Source organism: Schistocerca serialis, chromosome 1 (genome assembly GCF_023864345.2).
Source record: "Schistocerca serialis cubense isolate TAMUIC-IGC-003099 chromosome 1, iqSchSeri2.2, whole genome shotgun sequence".
Classification (NCBI taxonomy): Eukaryota; Metazoa; Arthropoda; class Insecta; order Orthoptera; family Acrididae; genus Schistocerca; species Schistocerca serialis.
In genome coordinates, this window is record NC_064638.1 from 729,639,576 (window position 1) to 729,660,174 (window position 20,599).

Consider the following 20,599-nt stretch of genomic DNA (forward strand, 5'->3'; position numbering starts at 1 on the left):
CAGGCTGTATGAATTGAGAAATCACCAAACGGGAGCAAATATTTCTGGTGAATGTAAAGTCTGAACTTGAAGATGGAATACTGCTAAAGTCACATATTCTGAGGGCACCGAATATAATTTGCAGTTCTTTTAGGTCATAATATCGTACAGCTTTCAGTGCTTACCCTCTTTGGCTGACCCGCTACGGACTTCGGTAGCTTTCGGCGAGGACGATGCCCGAGGAATTTCTGCAAGATGAGAAAAGTTAAAATAATTAAAAAGTACTTCCACCTGCTTCACATCTACTGTAAGTACACAGTGAAAGGCAATTACTTTCTCAAAAAGATCCCCAGAGAACATAATTATTAAAGGTTCATACTGTCTGTCTTATTTGTATACAGCTTTTTGCTGGAAGCAGCAAAACAGAGAAAATGTCATGAACATAAAAGTGAGACAAAAACACTTCATTTTCCATGGTATCTATCTGATATAGTTGTTTGCTATGTGCATGATAAATCCTAAGAGTCATACCTTTTGCCTTCTCAAAGGGAAAGGACACTTATCATATGTTGCATTAAATGAAACGCACCAGAATTCATAGAAATTGGTACCGAATACAGGAGTGCAGCTATAGTTGAGGTTTACTAACTTTTAAGAATGAAATCGATAAACAGAAGAATAGACTACAATTCCAAACAGACAGAAACTAGAACTAGATGACAACCGAAAATTGCTATCATAGTGTTGCCGGAAAGAAGATGTGATGAGTTGTTTACCTTAAATTCGAAAGATTTGATTAAGAAAATAAATATTTGTTCTCATATACTTCTGTCGAACTCAGGAACTTGAATTCTTTTTGGGATAACTATGGAAATAAACGCAGCCGCAAAGGAAGAGAAAGGAAGTACGGCATGTTGTATATATAATGCTACCGTAGGAATTTAAAAGTAGGCAAACGAATTCAAGGAAGGTAACTACGTAAACAGTTACATAAGTGAGATAACTTTGATGAAAGAACGGGATTTTTTTTACGCCTATCAGTTTTACTAAACACGTTTCTTGTAACCATTTTGAGTGGTTCAAACAAATGTGAAATCCATTTATGTTGGAGGGCGTCAGAAAAGATGTGACATACAGTGAAGAAAGATCAGCGGATCTCCTATTATTAATAATTAATTTGAAGCGCAAGGAGTAACAATCGATCATTTCTGAACGTAAAAGAGAATTTATTTCAATATTATTGTGGTTGAACGAGTTCGCTGGAATAAGCCACTACACAGAAACTACACAGAAACCTTTGAAATGGTTGAAGCAAATTATGGAATATGAAATGCTGTTGTGTGCTGTGTGCGAGCTGATGACTTGTGGCCGAATATGGAACAAGGCAGTGTTTAGACACATACCGCACAAGGTTTTACTCAGATTCATGACCGTCAATGAAACTTTTATCAATCATGTCGTTCATAACAACCTAAAGAATATGAAAAGGATAGAAATGTGCACCAGAGAAGGTAGAAACCGTGTTGCCGTATTGTGCACTTGAAAAGAGGTCTCTGTCTTTATGCGATTAACAGAACATCATTCTGAGAGATTGCAGTATTTATATATAAGCAGAACCATAATTCGGTTCCATTGTTGATTGAAATTGAGAAGATTTTCATTGAATGAGGAAATGATTGCTCCTATAGCGCAATGTTTTATCTGACAAGACCGACATGTAAATATGTACTCCGCAGGCACCACGAGACATGTGTGATGGGTACAGTTCATATGAAGCTATATCATTTTCGCAACGTCCTAGTTTTCAGATGGGCTTATAAAATTACCAGCACAGTTATTAGCAAATAATTCCTAAAGATAGAAAGATATTGACTGAGTATTGTGGTGTGTCGTGAAAGTATCCACAACTGGGAAATGGTAGAAGGAGAGCAAAATTTTTGTGCACTATAGTAACTGGAAACAGAGAGATGAGGTGTCGTGGTCAAACATCTATTAACTGTCCTGCTGGCGGAAATAATGTGTCGTAAAATTATTACAAACTGCAGTTTTTGGAAGTTTATTTAGTTATTGGTTATGGTTATTTAGCCTGGTCAGACTAAAGACTTGAGGCCCTCTCTTAGTTTGAACCAGCAACTACACTCCTGGAAATGGAAAAAAGAACACATTGACACCGGTGTGCCAGACCCACCATACTTGCTCCGGACACTGCGAGAGGGCTGTACAAGCAATGATCACACGCACGGCACAGCGGACACACCAGGAACCGCGGTGTTGGCCGTCGAATGGCGCTAGCTGCGCAGCTTTTGTGCACCGCCGCCGTCAGTGTCAGCCAGTTTGCCGTGGCATACAGAGCTCCATCGCAGTCTTTAACACTGGTAGCATGCCGCGACAGCGTGGACGTGAACCGTATGTGCAGTTGACGGACTTTGAGCGAGGGCGTATAGTGGGCATGCGGGAGGCTGGGTGGACGTACCGCCGAATTGCTCAACACGTGGGGCGTGAGGTCTCCACAGTACATCGATGTTGTCGCCAGTGGTCGGTGGAAGGTGCACGTGCCCGTCGACCTGGGACCGGACCGCAGCGACGCACGGATGCACGCCAAGACCGTAGGATCCTACGCAGTGCCGTAGGGGACCGCACCGCCACTTCCCAGCAAATTAGGGACACTGTTGCTCCTGGGGTATCGGCGAGGACCATTCGCAACCGTCGCCATGAAGCTGGGCTACGGTCCCGCACACCGTTAGGCCGTCTTCCGCTCACGCCCCAACATCGTGCAGCCCGCCTCCAGTGGTGTCGCGACAGGCGTGAATGGAGGGACGAATGGAGACGTGTCGTCTTCAGCGATGAGAGTCGCTTCTGCCTTGATGCCAATGATGGTCGTATACGTGTTTGGCACCGTGCAGGTGAGCGCCACAATCAGGACTGCATACGACCGAGGCACACAGGGCCAACACCCGGCATCATGGTGTGGGGAGCGATCTCCTACACTGGCCGTACACCACTGGTGATCGTCGAGGGGACACTGAATAGTGCACGGTACATCCAAACAGTCATCGAACCCATCGTTCTACCATTCCTAGACCGGCAAGGGAACTTGCTGTTCCAACAGGACAATGCACGTCCGCATGTATCCCGTGCCACCCAACGTGCTCTAGAAGGTGTAAGTCAACTACCCTGGCCAGCAAGATCTCCGGATCTGTCCCCCATTGAGCATGTTTGGGACTGGATGAAGCGTCGTCTCACGCGGTCTGCACGTCCAGCACGAACGCTGGTCCAACTGAGGCGCCAGGTGGAAATGGCATGGCAAGCCGTTCCACAGGACTACATCCAGCATCTCTACGATCGTCTCCATGGGAGAATAGCAGCCTGCATTGCTGCGAAAGGTGGATATACACTGTACTAGTGCCGACATTGTGCATGCTCTGTTGCCTGTGTCTATGTGCCTGTGGTTCTGTCAGTGTGATCATGTGATGTATCTGACCCCAGGAATGTGTCAATAAAGTTTCCCCTTCCTGGGACAATGAATTCACGGTGTTCTTATTTCAATTTCCAGGAGTGTATATAGTTAAAAAAACAATATATTGTTTCACAGATTTCCCAATTTGTATGAACAGTTGTGGCTCAGTTATGTACAGTTCTGAAATACTGTAAGAACAATTATAAATACCAACGCAAATAACAGCTCTGATTAATACAAATAATAGAAGACATTCATAGTAACAGTAATATTAATTAGTGCAACACTTATGAAGGTATGATTAGTGTAATGAGAAACAAGAAAGATAATGAATGAGCAAAAGACTGAAACGGCAGTGGCAGTAACTATTAAGTAGTATAAAGCGGACTGTTGCAATGGAGGGCTGTATAGACAAGATGGGGGAAACTGGAAGGGGGGGGGGGAGGGGAATTACGCTGGGCTGAGCTACAGACAAGTATGTGGAAGAGAAAATTTATAATAAGACGTGGACCGTTAACTGTCTTTTGAAGCTAGAAGAGAATGTAGCTTCCATGAGGTTTTGATGAAGATCGTCGTATCAAATTCGGTTTCCTGGTATAGAAAAAGATTTAAAGGACGTGGCTGTGTTGTATGGTGGTATAAACATGATTTCGCTTGAGTAGGCGATAGAGCAAACAGAGGGTTTGATGGTCTTTATCTTGACCAGCACGTAGTCGTGATAATTATTGGTAGAGAGGAGTGATACAATCGAAAAACGAACGTCGTGCTTCTCTCCTGTTCTATTCAGCGTCAGATCTCATATGATACTTCTTAAAAAATAACATTGCCATTATGAAGAACTTGGATTACTTGTGATTCTAAGAGCTCCTTTCTAAGCTCAAAAGAATATACTTTTTTATGATTCTTTAGGGCATGGGGAGACGTAGGCATAATCTGCATTTTCCTGCTCAGTCCTTTCTAGCTGAAGGTCCAGTAGTATTCCCCAGTTCCTTTCAGCGAAAGTAAAAGATATTTCTGTACAGATTAGGATTTTGGGCCGAAGTGATTCTCTGAACTGAGTGTAGTAAGCCTATTGGAGCGACTAAAATTGGGTACATTTTAGGATGGCTAAATTTCAAACCTACGTTCTGAACCCTCTGTGATAGAGAGTTAGTGCCTACTTGCAGTATTGCTGTCCAGAGGTTTGTTGGGCTTGCACTAAGGTATAACTGAATGTCGTCAGTATATAAGTAAAAGTTACAAACGGAGAAAACAGGTAATGCATCTTTTTTCAAGAAAGGAAAAGAGTCCAGATCGCAATAACTTATTCTTTCTGGTAACAGGTTTCGGCCTATATGACCACTTCAGATCAGAGGATCAGATGAAGTGAGAAGCCGGCACACGGAGCTAATGTGAGTACTATCTGGTACCTGTCACCAGCTGCAGTACCAGCTGGTACTCACAACAGCTCCATTTACCGGTTGCCCACGTCATTTGACCTTCTGGCATCAAGGTGGCTGTATAGGCCGAAACCAATTACAGAATTAGAAATAAATGATCTGTTTCGATCTGGACTGTTTTTCTCTGTTAAAACTGTAATTTACGATCGCTGTGGTACCTAAATTGCGTCAAAAATTAAGAGTTAACATATCATTTATACATACTGAAAAAAGTAATAAAACCAGTAATGATCCTTGTGGCACCCCTGATACTGTTGTTGTTGTGGTCTTCAGTCCTGAGACTGGTTTTATGCAGCTCTCCATGCTTCTCTATCCTAAACTGGTGATCCCTTGATGCCTCAGAACATGTCCTACCAACCGATCCCTTCTTCTAGTCAAGCTGTGCCACAAACTCCTCTTCTCCCCAATCCTATTCAATATTTCTTCATTTGTTATGTGATCTACCCATCTAATCTTCAGCATTCTTCTGTAGCACCGCATTTCGAAAGCTTCTATTCTCTTCTTGTCCAAACTATTTATCGTCCATGTTTCACTTCCATACATGGCTACACTCCATACAAATACTTTCAGAAACGACTTCCTGACACTTAAATCAATACTGGATGTTAACAAATTTCTCTTCTTCAGAAATGCTTTCCTTGCCATTGCCAGTCTACATTTTATATCCTCTCTACTTCGACCATCATCAGTTATTTTGCTCCCCAAATAGTAAAGCTCCTTTACTACTTCACGTGTCTCACTTCCTAATCTAATTCCCTCAGCATTACCTGACTTAATTCAACTACATTCCATTATCCTCGTTTTGCTTTTGTTGATGTTCATCTTATATCCTCCTTTCAAGACACTATCCACTCCGTTAAACTGCTCTTACAAGCTCTTTGCTGTCTCTGACAGAATTCAATGTCATCAGCGAACCTCAAAGTTTTTATTTCTTCTCCATGGATTTTAATACCTACTCCGAATTTTTCTTTTGTTTCCTTCACTGCTTGCTCAATATAGAGATTGAATAACATCGGGGAGAGGCTGCAACCCTCTCCCACTCCCTTCCCAACCACTGCTTCCCTTTCATGTCCCTCGACTCTTGTAACTGCCATCTGGTTTCTGTACAAATTGTAGATAGCCTTTCGCTCCCTGTATTTTACCCCTGCCACCTTCAGAATTTGTTCATATCATTACACATTCTTGGCGGGACGTAAGGTAACATTACAGTTTGTACATTGTATGTGTCAAAAGGCACATACGAAAGGGGCAATGCATTGGCACTGTATAGTACGAGCCGTATGAAGCCAGTGGGAACACTAATGCCAATGAAAAAAAACAACTAATTAACTCAAAGTGTGTGGTTTGAGTGGTAGTGTGACATCAGTGTGTAGACTGACCGTAGAGCCGGATAGAGCCCTCGGTCTCGCCGAGCGAATTCTTGGAGATGCAGCGGTAGTTGCCGAAGTCCGGAGCGGCGAGGTCGCGCACGGTGAGTCGCATGTGGGAGCGGTAGGCGTCCTCGCGGGACTCGGTGACGTACTTGCCGGTGGGCAACAGCATCACGCTGTCGTACACCCAGTAGCTGATGGCGCGCGGGTACGCCTCGGCATGGCAGTCCAGCGTGACGTCGGTGCCCGCCGGCGCGCCCACCAGCTGGTTCGGCACCCAGATCATCGGCGAGACTGCGGCAGCACACAACGCCACTCTGCAGGCACCGCTTCTGAACAACAGGCGCTAGACTCAGTGAATGTCAGGTTCCAATATTCAACCTAGATTGATCACCAATGTAGTAGAAAATACTCTTTAATAGGATGCTACAGAAATAACTGCTGTATCGGGATTGCTGTGGCTAGCTCAGTGCTGTCTCCTGATTGCACAGCTTGTAATTTTTTTCTTCGTAAAATATTGAACTTTGTGAACCTCAGTTGCCCATAACACTGGATCAATTCTGAAATTGTTACTGCTACAGATGCGTTATACTTTGTGCAGGAGAACTATGTAAAATTCAAAATTTATTTTTAGTTAACCTTCTGTCGTTAAACGTTTTTCAGTTAACAATATAACTCACAGTAACCAATCACACTTGTTGATCTTAGCACTATGCATTTGAAAGAGTTACAGAGTCTGCACAGGATGCAAAGTGACCAATTTTCATCTGAAGCGCTGAGTGGGTTCATTTATTTGTTCCGAAAGAGAGGCTGACATTGTCAGTTCGCTTTTTGCCAACTGGTGAACTGCGATGACAGCAGCAAGGTGCACGCCTGCAATTTTTCTCAAACAATTTTGCAGAAACTATTCGTTAAAACATTTCATTTTGCGTTACTCTAAAGGTTTAAATGTCAGTTTCATGATGACTCGTCCATCATTTCGTTAATGCTCATAGTTGTTGTGATATTTGTATTTAAGTAAGACCCTGCGCAAAATTCGAAAATGATTGCAGTGAAAAACAATGCTTTGCATTTGGTGCATACTACAAAATATGTTGTGACGTATGAAATTTAGCTCACATACTGAATTTTTCTTTAGACTTGGGATGGCCTCTGTCTGTCACCAATCTCGAGAAAATTTATCTACTCTAGCAAACTCATTTACGATTGCACAGGCCAGTGATAAACCCAGAATAGAATATCCATTACATTCCTCATATCTCATAAACGGTTTGAGATATCAAAATTGACTTTGGCAAATGATAGCACTCGTATTTTTCCACATGATTATTATGCAAAACTTTATTATCTCCCGCATTATTCCCCTAGCTACAGGCTTTTTCGATGAAACAATGTAATTTTTAAGAGCTATCGGTAGCTGGTGAAACAGGAAATGCTGCGGAGTTTGAACAGCGTAAGTGAAGGCATTACACACTTACTTTTGTACCAAGGATGTGCTTTTTAATAAGCTATTGACCTTACTTTCCCTCAGTTACTCAATTAATACACTAAATAAACCACTGTTTCAGAATTCTCTTGCAGCTGCGTCTGCGCATCATGTTCGTGGGGTGACATTGTCTAAACTCTGCTGTCTTTTGGCAAAAGAGCAAATTTTATCACGGCAACAAGAGAAATGTAGGCTTTCCTCAAAATTCGCTACTCAAGACGCTTCTCTGAAAATTACAAATGGTGAACAAGTTAGGCGAAAATAAATTTCTGCTTGTGTTGCATTTTCAGCATAATTCCTTTTAGATACTAGCTGAAGTAGAAGTGGACAGCAGATCATTTTGGATGGCCACCATGCAAGCATGGGCATGGAGAGGTTTCACTTGATATGTATAAAAATATGAGAGTAGGTGTCAATTGAGAACGGCGCTTCCCCCCGAGCGCTCGACATTGCCCTTATGGTGTGCTGAATGCCTGCCCGTAACCCCCACCACTACTGCTCTCCCATACTTGCGCTGTCGACTGCTCATCTAGCAGCTACGTTATTCCACACACCGTACTTCCAGCATCATGAGGATTGTTTTAAATTAAGAAAACATGGACGGTCTGTACGTACAGCCTAATGGGCAACTTGTGGTACAGTCCTTACGTGATCGCAGGTCAATTTAAGAGTCGTATCTACGACATTCTGTCTGTCTTTGGACACAAGTGGTCAGTGTGTCTGAACGCTGTGTAGGAGACCCACGTTGAGGTCTCGGGTCTGCCAGCGCTATTTCCTTCTTTGGACGACTGGAGCCATCTGCACTCACTCTCGTGACGTCAATCGAGGAGGTGCTTCAGTGAGAGGTAACAGCCTCAAGGTCTGGGAAACTCAAAACGGACGGGTGAGAGAAGTCTAACCCCATATACCTCCATACTACATCCCAAAGGCAGCAGTTGCAGCGGATAACGTGGCGGCAGGTCGGTAGTAAATGGTCCATTAGGGAGCGCGCGTGGAAGTGACATATACGGTATGAAAGGCGTCTACTTTCTACATCTACATCTACATCTACATTTATACTCCGCAAGCCACCCAACGGTGTGTGGCGGAGGGCACTTTACGTGCCACTGTCATTACTTCCCTTTCCTGTTCCAGTTGAGTATGGTTATCGGGAAGAACGACTGCCGGAAAGCGTCCGTGCGCGCTCGAATCTCTCTAATTTTACATTCGTGATCTCCTCGGGAGGTATAAGTAGAGGGAAGCAATATATTCGATACCTCATGCAGAAACGCACCCTCTCGAAACCTGGGGAGCAAGCTACACCACGGTGCAGAGCGCCTCTCTTGAAAAGTCTGCCGGCCGCGGTGGCCATGCGGTTCTGGCGCTGCAGTCCGGAACCGCGGGACTGCTACGGTCGCAGGTTCGAATCCTGCCTCGGGCATGGATGTGTGTGATGTCCTTAGGTTAGTTAGGTTTAAGTAGTTCTAAGTTCTAGGGGACTGATGACCTAAGATGTTAAGTCCCATAGTGCTCAGAGCCATTTGAACCATTTTGAAAAGTCTGCCACTTGAATTTGCTAAACATCTCCGTAACGCTATCACGGTTGCCAAATAACCCTGTGACGAAACGCGCCGCTCTTCTTTGGATCTTCTCTATCTCCTCCGTCAACCCGATCTGTTACGGATCCCACACTGATGAGCAATACTCAAGTATAGGTCGAACGAGTGTTTTGTAAGCCACCTCCTTTGTTGATGGACTGCATTTTCTAAGGACTCTCCCAATGAATCTTAACTTGGCACCCGCCTTACCAACAATTAATTCGCTTTGGCACGAAAATCTTTAATATAGGTTATACGTGTGTGGTACGACACACACCTATTAACCTCAAAGACCTTTAGTCACCAATCTGTCCCTTAGCGCGGTGCATCTCTGGGTAAAAACTGCAACGTGTATCTTCACGGGACGAGAAAGGTTTGTCGGATTCCAGACGGTCAGAATGCGCTTTGGAAAGCCATGTGGTCACAGCGTAGAGCGACGCTTCCGATCCTGCAGCCATGACAACCTCCGTGCCGTACCGACGTATAAACACTTTGTCTTGTCCTCTAAAGATGGGTGCATTCAACATACTTTGTTCTAGGTTATGGTGAGATCGTTTCTGGCTTCGCCCAATTGCCCGCATCTCGTGGTCGTGCGGTAGCGTTCTCGCTTCCCACGCCCGGGTTCCCGGGTTCGATTCCCGGCGGGGTCAGGGATTTTCTCTGCCTCGTGATGGCTGGGTGTTGTGTGATGTCCTTAGGTTAGTTAGGTTTAAGTAGTTCTAAGTTCTAGGGGACTGATGACCATAGATGTTAAGTCCCATAGTGCTCAGAGCCATTTGAACCATTTTTCGCACAATTGTGCTCTATTTACGTGATTGTAAATTAGGTGTCCTTTCAGGTGAGTGAATTAAATTTCTTTTCGCGATATATTTTGCAATCGTATTGGTTATGGGATCATTAGGTCATTGATTCCCATTTCAACTTCTTTTATAACACTTGAGAACTAGTATCCAATTTCAAAGTAAGTCACTTAGCGGATTAAAACTGTGACATGGTAGATACTAGGAGGAGCATATGGGTTATTAGGGCTTTAGTACCATAATATTGCTACATAGGCGCTTCAGTCTGGAACCGCGTGACCGCTACGGTCGCAGGTTCGAATCCTGCCTCGGGCATGGATGTGTGTGATGTCCTTAGGTTAGTTAGGTTTAATCAGTTCTAAGTTCTAGGGGACTGATGACTACAGATGTTAAGTCCCATAGTGCTCAGAGCCATTTGAACCATTGCTACATAGTAAACTAGTTAATTCAGTAGACGAATGAATAATGTTAAACTACTGAAGATGTAGAAAGTATTAGGAAGTTGTACGATGTTAGCAAGAGATTGCGGATGCGCACCAATCTTGCCAGTCGGCGATAGGAGATTCTCAGAGACTGTTATTATGTCTTACCATACTCTTACCATATTCTCGAATTTTATTGACTTTTTGATTGAAATAGTTTCGAAGTGTTACTGTTTTACGATGTTTGCTCAAAAACGCATCGCAACGGCACCCCGGGACTTATTTCAAGTTAATTAACTATACACAGGTAGCCTGCGTGCCTCTTCTGAAGAATCCAGTGCACTACAAGAACTGCTTCGAGAGACTGCTTCTATGAACGATTCACAGAAAACACGTAGAAAGAAATCTTACATGTCGATTCATTAAGATGACTCACGAAAGGTTCAGCATAAGTAGCACAGTCTCGGGTGGGAAGGCATTACCAGCTATAATGTACGTCACCGATACAACGTTCTGCGGAATCTCGGCTGAAGTGAGAAACTTTTATTTCGGTTTAGTACAGGGAAAGGATTTTTCATCTATCACACAAAAGTCAATGCTTCAGAAATTAATAACATTTGGTAATTTTTCTGTCTGTCATATCCGGTGAAGATGTGAAGCACGTCGTCTATTGAACTGTATTTATACATGAAACATGTTATCATACGCATGAATTTTGAGCATTATACTGCATCTGAGTTCAGTAAGAATTTCACGTATTTAATATACTGTTCCTTGGTCTTTATTCAAACTCTATATGTGTTCACTCAAGAACTATACTATAGACACGTTCCCCATTCATCTTAATTGTATTTAATGTTGAGGTGAATCAGCCTGAGTTAAGCAACGTTCGCAGTTACATGATGTAAGAATTTTCAGCTGTATCCGTAAGTTTAGTCGCTGTCGAACTTAGAGACATGTGCCGATGAAAATGGAGTCATCGAGATAATTTCTGCTACCACACAAGCTCAGGTTTTCTCAGGTTATTAGGTAGTGTAGCACACAGATGGTAAAAAGATTTGTCTTGCACAAACTGTAATTGTAAGATAAGTTCCTTTACATTCACAGTCAGTAAACGCCTGAGGTCTACAGAACGGATTCTAATTTCAGGTTAAGTTGATTACCTGTGGTTAAGCCCCTTCCTTCCGTCGTGTTTCGTTAAAGTTTCTCCCACTCAGCAACTTTAGTCATCGCAGATCGCGTATCCTTATATGCGGGTCAGATTTAATATAAATGGGTAAAATTTCAGGGTTTAAAATGATCATAACCTGATATGAACACCTAGTTAAAGTTAAATAAAGGAGGGCATGCTTTCAAATACCCATGTTTCTTTCAGTGTTAGTTTGTAGACAATGTGTGTAATACAAAATCAACTGAAAGACACTTGTACAGGTTGCCCAGAGAAGCCATACGTGAAAATCATCATGTCTTGTTAATTTAAATAAATTCATCTGATGATAGAGAATAAATCTCAGAACCGCGCATTGGGAAGGTCAGTAAATGAGAGTGGTTATAGTTATTCGTATTTAAAACTGAGATTCATAAGAATCATGCCTAAGTTTAGCGTAAAATTTTGTGCTGAACCGTTTTTCGCTGGTATCAATATGGTTCACAGACGCTACCAAGGATCAGCCTTTCCTCACTATAAGTATGGGCCCTCATGTAATTGTGCACTCTTCCTGATAACGTACCATAATGTCAGTCCGAGCTGAGTATTGATGAGTACGCCATTTGTTCTTCGGTCTTAGAAATTCGGTTCCTCATGCTACCGCTCTTTGACTGCGTACGTAACACAGGCTGACAAAAAATGTGAAGTATCCAGAAAACATGATCAAATGTCAGAGTAACTTTTTACATCATTAGCGATTACACAAATAGTTGCAATTCTGTGACAAGTAAACAGCCACCAAGGTGCGTTAATGTTGTTCGTGTTTAGTGTTGTTATCAGGCCTGGTAGGGGCGTGAACAGCGTCAGATACTTACTGATAACTGTGAAGGGTATGGAAATGTTGCGTACACCTTTGAGACAGCGTTATCAGTACTTCACAGGTTTTGAAAGGGGCCTCACTGTGTATCTCCATTTAACTGGTGGGTTGAATCGTGGAGTGAGAGCAGGCATATTCATCAACAAGGCTCCGATCGACCACATCTCATCACCACAAAAGAGGTTCGACATATTGTGCACCAAGCACATCGTAACCCATTCACATCTGCGTCAGCCATACGAGAACAAGGAATTGATTCTCTGCGGCATTCTGTGTCTTGCCGCAGCATTGGTCGAATAATAGCGCCAGCTGGGATAGGGAATTACCATCTCGTGCGTAGGCTGCCGTTAAAACCACAACACAAAAAGTTGCACTGAAATCCTGTGTCCTCATATATTACTTCTTATATGACAGCAGAGTGTTGCTATTTTTCAACAGGGCAATGCTGTTCACACATGACACGGGTCTCCATGAACTGTCTACGCGAGCTGACGTACTCCCGCGGACAGCAAAAGCCTCAGATCTATCCTCGATAGAACATGTGTGAGATCAGCTAGGATGTCAACTTCGTCCTAGCGCCAGTGTCGGGGATATGAAGGACCAGTTACAATAACTGTGGGCTAGCTTTCCTCAGGAGAAGACGCAACGGCTTTAAGTGAAACAAGGAGTAACACTGTCAGTTGTGGGTCTGTATTTGTTATTTATTGAATCACGGCCGTTTCCGGTGGTCCACTCCACTGTCGCCAGATACCCCTATGGCAAGTGGTTGTCATATAACCAACGGTTATAAATGCCGTAAATGCTCTAAAACATAGGCGTCCGCTAACCTGCTCATGTGTGATGCAGCTAGCACCGACCATCAACCTACCATACGCATCACACATAAGTGGGTTTGCTGATGCTAATATTTTAGATCCTGTTGTGGTGTTCATTACCGTTGGTTATATGACCACCATTTTCCATAGAGGGGCCAGATGACGGTGGAATGGACACCTAATGCGGTCGCATTAAAATAAATAGTTAGTAAAGAGAACAGCTGCCGATGTTATACAATTGTTTCACAAGTAATTGTCAGCTGTTATCGAGCCATCCGTTTGAAGACGGATGTACGAAAACAATGGCCTTATGACTCTTTCCCACCCGAATCAGTGCATGTATCCGGTCAGAAGAGATCAAAATTCACACTGATAAATCGGCAGATACTTCCAAGTTGTTTATAAATCTGACTCGCTTTTGTAATCACTGATATAAAACAACGTACCCTATCAAACCGTCAAGTTTCAGTTCCTACTCCGCCTTCTGCTACTTCACTTCTTTTTATTGCTAACTCGGCACCCAGATTCGATTCAGACGTTGATGAGGTCCCCCCCCCCTCCCCCCTCAATCTCTGTCATCATCTATCTACCTATATTCGGAAGGCCGTACGACGACGAATTTGCAGTATTCTTTGAGAATGATTATTTACTGACAGTTATTTGATTCAGAGGCCTTTCTGTAACCTGACGGCTCTCGTCATAAGTTCATAAGTAAATTACTCTAATTGAAGACACTTTGACGCAGATTGTGGGAAAAGCAAGCATGACAACACGTAGGGACGATACTGGATTCAAATACAGCATCTCCATCCATCTGTCTGCGTTCAAGCTTTCCATTGGTCCCCTAGATATGTTAGGGTGAGTGCTGGAATTGTTCCTTCATCAAGAATTCTAGTTCTAATTGTGGTTTGTTGTTCAACTGTTGCAAACTGTATTTCATTGTGTCGCACACTTCAATTTGGAAATAGCCATAAGAGAGACAATCAGTATGGGATCCAATCACGACTTTCAATGATCAGTTAGTGTCAGAAATGTTTGAGGTATACTTTCCAGGGAATTGTATTGGTATATTCGAATTCTAGATGGTTGAAGTAATGCTACCTTGGGGAAATTATGTTCCAAGACATGTGAGTACGAAGTGGCGCAGTTTGGACTGGAATCAAGTTCGTATGCAGTAGGGCTCGGATCCTCATTCTGCCATTCACATTCAGTTTGCTGCGAGTTTCCCAAACTACTTGTTTAAAAACACTTGGGGATTTTCCCGCCCTGACTTCCCTCTTTCACCACCTCAGCTTATGCTTTGACTCTAATGCCCACAATCTCAAACAAACGTTCACTGCAACCTTTCGCCTGCTGTTCTCACATACCTTCTTACTGAAAGCCTATCATCAGTACAGCTTATCGAACAGAATTTCCAATGTTTCTATGATTATCTTGAAAGAAGAATGAAATGGGCGCTTGGAATGATACTACAAGGCCACTCACTCTTTTTTGCCTACTGTCTTTTTTTGTCTTTGCATAGTTGACAAACTTAAACAGCCTGTTTGTTTTTTAATATTTCGGTAAAAAAAATACAATCTGCACAATTATTCTCTGTGTTATCCATGCAGTTTTAGGACCGGGTCGTGTATTCCACTGTCTCAGGTAACAGAACGACTGCAACTTACAACTTTCGAGTTGGTCGTTTTCTGATCAAAATCCCTTACCTCAAATTGATACATTTACCCTTCTCCGTCATCTGAAAGTTTGTGACATCATCACCGTGTCACCATTATGATACTGTATTGCAGCACTAAACAGAACCAAAAAGAAAATTTCAAAGAAGTACGTAAGCGTAAATATCAGTGTAAAATTATGAACGGCTAATGAAGAGTACGTGCTTAATAACTTAAATGCTTACATTATTTAAATGAGTTTACTGTGTGTACAAAAGGGCCCACTGAGTTAGAAAAAATAAATATTTCGTGGTCTTTCATCTTATGCAAGTACATCTACATTTTTATCTACATTCTGGGCGAAACTGTAAACTGCTAGGAACTTTTATAGTTTCAAGTAACAGATGTTCAGGTCCTAATACAAACTAATCATTGACCTCGATAAAATATTTTCTGATTATGTTAACATACCAAAAGACTTCTTATGGGTGACAGAGCTAACTAATTTTTTCACATTTCCTTTTGATTTTCATTTTTCCGCACTTTTTCTGTTCTTACCAACTGCCAGTAGGGAACCTTATCCTCAGGGAGTTAATTACTATAATCGCTTCAGGTTAGCTAAGACCCGCGATATTACCACTGGATAGTTCCGTTAATTGTGCTGTGTATTCTTCCGCACGACCTCTTAGAGCAAACAAAAAATCGCGACGTGACGCAGTTCTCAACAATACCGAGGTCCCTCCAGCACCTGACGCCGTTGCTTAGCGTCAGTCTGAGACGAGTCGACTAGCAAGCAACACGAATGGTTCCGTCCCATTCAGAAAAGTCTTACGAAAACTGTGAAATGCAGAAAGTGTACGGACTAATGACAGCAGTCAGAAGGTAAACCTTCGACAAACATCGGAGCAATGACAACCCATGGCATCCAAAAGAACAGGAGTTAACTCGACTTCACATCTCTGCGGACGAACAACACAAATTATCACAGGCATGTATGTTTAATTATATGGAGAACTTCGACAATTCAGTTATATTCAGGGTAATATGATTTTGTAACGGCAGTCAGTCAGATTGTTTATGGCAGTTTGTCTGAGACTGTCTGTGCTGGAAGTGTATGGATTTTCTAAATTTTGTAATTACAGGAAACTGGAATACTACAAAATATACGTTCTCACACGAGCTTTCCTTACTAAGTGCTCTCTGCATTCGCTCGTGTAAATATTATTTAACACATGAAGTCTGTCAACATTGCATCTTGAAACACGTTTTCGATGTGCACATATCATAAGAAATAATAGGCTTTTTAAGAATTTGTAAAAGATTATAGACGGAGTTTGCGCACTGAGCTCGTATTTTTCTGAGTAAACTGATTTGCCTTTTAAATCCTAGGCGTCTTATTGACGGAATGAAATACAATTTGAAATTGTTATTTCTGTTACGTATGATGTGTGAGCTTCAGAAGAGGACGGACAAGCCTAACGTAAGCTGTCTCTGCAGTAGACCCGTTGCATTTTCTAAGGGTTCTGCCAATAAAACGCAATCTTTGGTTCGCTTTATCCACAACATTATCTATGTGATTGATACTCTTTATAATATTTGTAAGTTTAATCCCTAAGTATTTAGTTGAATCGACAATCTTTAGAATTGTGTGATTTATTGTGCAACCGAAATTTTACCGATTCCTTTTTTTACTCATTTGGATGACTTCACATTTTTCGTTAGTTAGAGTCAATTATGACTTTTAGATTCAAACATGTTTTTGCTGTGATCTTCAGTCCGAAGATTGTTTTGATGCATCTCTGTATACTACTCTATTCCACTGAAGCCTCTTCATCTCCGAATAACTTCTGCAACCTACATTCTTCTGAATCTGCTTACTGTATTCACCTTTTGGTCTCCCTCTACGGTTTTTGCCCTCCCCCCCCTCCCCATTCCTCCTCCCCCTACTTCCCTCCAAAACCAAACTGGTGATCCCTTGATGTGTCAGAATGTGTCCTCTCAATCGATCCCTTCGTCTAGGCCGTTTGTGCCACAAATTTCTTTTCTCCCAGCTTCTGTTCAGTACCTCCTCATCAGTTAAGCGATCTACCTATCTAAACTTCAGCATTCTTCTGTAGCATCTCATTTCAGAAGTCTTTATTCTCTTCTTTTCTAAACTGTTTATCGTCCACGTTTCACTTTTTACGTGGCTACACTCGATACAAATACTTTCAGAAAATACTTACTAAGAATTAATTTTTATTCGATGCTAACAAATTTCTCTTCTTCAGAAAACCTTTTCTTGCCATTGCCAGTCTACACTTTAAACAGCTATTTTGTCTTTATACAGATATTTTTCTAAATCATTTCACAATTGATTTTGATCTTCTAATAAGTTTACTAAGTGATAAATTACAATTTCTTCTGCAAACAGTTTGAGGGCTGCTCATATTGTCTTCTAAGTCGTTTGTACAGATTACGAACAACATAGGGCCTAAAACATTTCGTGGAGGGAACACAAGATATCAATTTTGTTTTACTCAATGAGTTTCCGCCAGTTACTACGAACTGTGAACTTCCTGACAGGAAATCAGGACTCCAAAACTAAGACGGTACTCCATATGCAAGCAATTCGTTTAGAAGGCGCGGTGTCAAAAGCCTTTTGGATATCTAGAAATATTGCGTCAGTTTGAGATCCCCTGTGGATGAGACTCATTACTTCGTGTGAATACGGATCTAAGTGGGTTTACAAGAACTACATTTTCCGAATCGGTGCTATCTGTCAACTGATCGTTGTTTTCTTGGAGGCAATTCACAAAGTTCGAATACAGTATATGTTCTACAATTTCGGTTTTCTTTCTGTCATCCTCTGTTTCGTTGCCCTGATGGTCCCACAGTCTCTGGACGGCTGGTTTCCATTCGCTTACTAATTTAACATAAGGTCAAAACTTCTCCGTATTTCTGTCAAGTTTGTGGATAGAATTTCGCTTTTGAATTCATTGAACACTTCACACACTGCTCTTCTTACTCTGATTTTGGCTTCGTTCAGATTTGGTTTGTGAGACTTTGGCTACATCTAAATCTGTTTCGTAGCAGCTTTAAAACAGGGCTGTTGAACCACTATGGACCTTACCATTCCTCACAACTTTGCTCTGCACATACATATCTAAGGTTTGTTATATAGTAATACTGAACTTTGTACATAGATGTTCAACCAAGTCAGTGCTGGAGACCCTCTTTTTGTATTGACTGTCCAGGTAATCTGTAATCTGTTTGAGCCGAAAAGTTAGGGCCCGTTTGTCACCAAGGAACCGAATACGTTATTTTCACTGGTTGGTTGTCTGATTAACTGTTCAAGATAACCTTTCCATAAGTCATTTAGTACAATTTCTCATGCAGACTGAGCTCTGACCCGGATAAAGGAGGTAAATAATTTGCATATCTCTACCTATAAAGGATTTTCAGATGTAACCATCTTTTAATATAATGAATGACCATTTGACAGATCAATTTTACTGTTTATAACTTTTCGTTTCCCTGTTAATTTTTTTGTTGGTGTTTTTTCTTTTCGGTGCCAGGGGCATTCTCCCAGCCCAGTTACGCCTCTGTTTTAATCCCAAACCTCCATAGTGCTTCGTAGTGTGCACAATCAACAACATCATACAGTATACTTTTACCTGTGGCTCAATGCAGAAAATACTTGATGTTGCACTATATTTTGACGGCCTTATTGTGAACGACAGGATGGGAATTTAATACTAAAGCAGCCTCTCAGAATTTCTGGGAAATATTTATTATTTATGACAATGATGTAAGCTGAAGAAATGAATTACAAATTGTCCCACGGCCAGGACTTGAATCCAGGTCTCCTACTTACAATGGAGATATGCTGCCATTACACCACCGTAGCAGAGTAGGTATCACAGCTGCAAGGCCGTGGCACAAATTTTAATTCATTTCTTCAGCTTCCATCATTATCATAGATAAAGTTGAGACTCATATGTCTCAAAGAAAAATTGATTGTATCAGATATGTTTGTTATTTGATGAGATTCATTTTACGTGTTTCTAGACACGCCAGTTTTTAATAATTTTTTTATTACTTTCATCTCTCAAAGATGTGACATGTTTTGGGAGAGTGTTATGAAGCGTTAGATGAGATTCGTGGCTACTCCCACAGTGTCAGAACCATACATTGTCTAGAGCTTACGGCAACGTGGAGACATACAGTATTTTCTTTACATTTATCTTATACCACTTGTCTGTAATAAGCTTAAGTCTAGGAATCATTGAACGATAGTAACAGCGCTAGTATGAATAATGCAATATGTGACCATTTGTTGTGAATCAGAATGGAATTCAAGACACAAGTATTTTATTTAAAATATTCACAATTGGAATTAGAGAGTTGTAAGGAATGACTATGTAGATACAGCATTTCTGAAATAAGTCGTGTGCATATGTAAATCGTCGACGATAGCCTGCAACGTGCATCGGTGCTAATTAAGATGTGATGGCACGTATTCGATTCGTCTGAAAGAGCAGACTAGCCTGGGAAAGGATTTCTGTGGCTATTTGCAGCTAGTAATGACCATATAAAGCCATCGGGCCTGTGTCAATGAAAGAGCTGCGTTTATAAGCTTGCAGTGTCGAATAACAACAGAATCGATCTCTGCAATGACTGAAGATGAAATCTGTGTGTTGTAGCATTACCATCCAGCAATTACATGCCCAGTGTTTGTTCTGGACATAATTTTTTACTTGTTTCTCAGAATCGATGTCCTTGATTCCATAAAAGCTAACAATCATAAACCGATCACAAATTGTCTAATACCTTTCCTGTGAGCTTCTCAGTTTCTCGCGGTCTCTCTTACATTACTAAGTATGTGTTGTTGTCTAACTTCGTTTTACTTGCTTAAAAGTCGAGATCTTTGAGTATGATGGTTCGATTCTGTAGTTGCGATGCTCTAGGAGAGGGTCTCTTATTCACAACTCTGGATCGTGATGACTAGTTGAACATTTCATGGAAGTTGACACCAAGAGAAGTCTGCGAGAACAGATATTGCCTATTCCGCGAATAAGTAGATTGTAGACTGATACGGAACTGGAAATTGTAAAAGTTTTATTCCGTACTAGCTGGGAACGTGCTGAGTGAAGGTCATAGACACCACTTGCTCTCGTTTGGGATACTTGACAAATTCAGTGCGTAAATCGCAACGTTCTGCTAGTCCGCGAATCTAATGAACATTTCTCACTGATTTTGAACTATCAAACGCAGTTTAACTACTGTCTTTTCCTATGCTGCTTCTAATATCGTCAACCGATTATCAACAGTGCCGACCCTCTGTCCAAACCTTCCCACCCGCCTTATTTTTCATTCTTGGATTATTTTTAAACCTTATGGACTATGTTTTGTCTATGAATGGTTAATAATTCCCCTTACAGTCAGTGTTGAGTTTACAGCTTTAATTTTTATATTTTGGTTCTAGAACATCGAAATAACTTTGAATATATTCGCAATTACTTCCATTACGAACCTGCCTAGCGAAGCAACGCGCTAAACCCATGGTATTTACATTTAGATTTACAAAATTAGG

At 41.7% G+C, this 20,599-nt stretch overlaps 1 protein-coding gene across 1 annotated transcript in view; it reads right to left on the reverse strand.

Moving 5' to 3' along the window:
* Positions 1-20,599, reverse strand: part of LOC126481602 (lachesin-like) — a 760,765-nt gene that overhangs the window by 133,758 nt on the left and 606,408 nt on the right. The window contains exons 6-7 of the mRNA XM_050105472.1: positions 6,255-6,539; positions 165-227 (exon numbers count right to left, since the gene is read on the reverse strand). Of these exons, the coding sequence (XP_049961429.1) occupies positions 165-227; positions 6,255-6,539 (348 nt within the window). The remainder of the gene's footprint in view (positions 1-164; positions 228-6,254; positions 6,540-20,599) is intronic.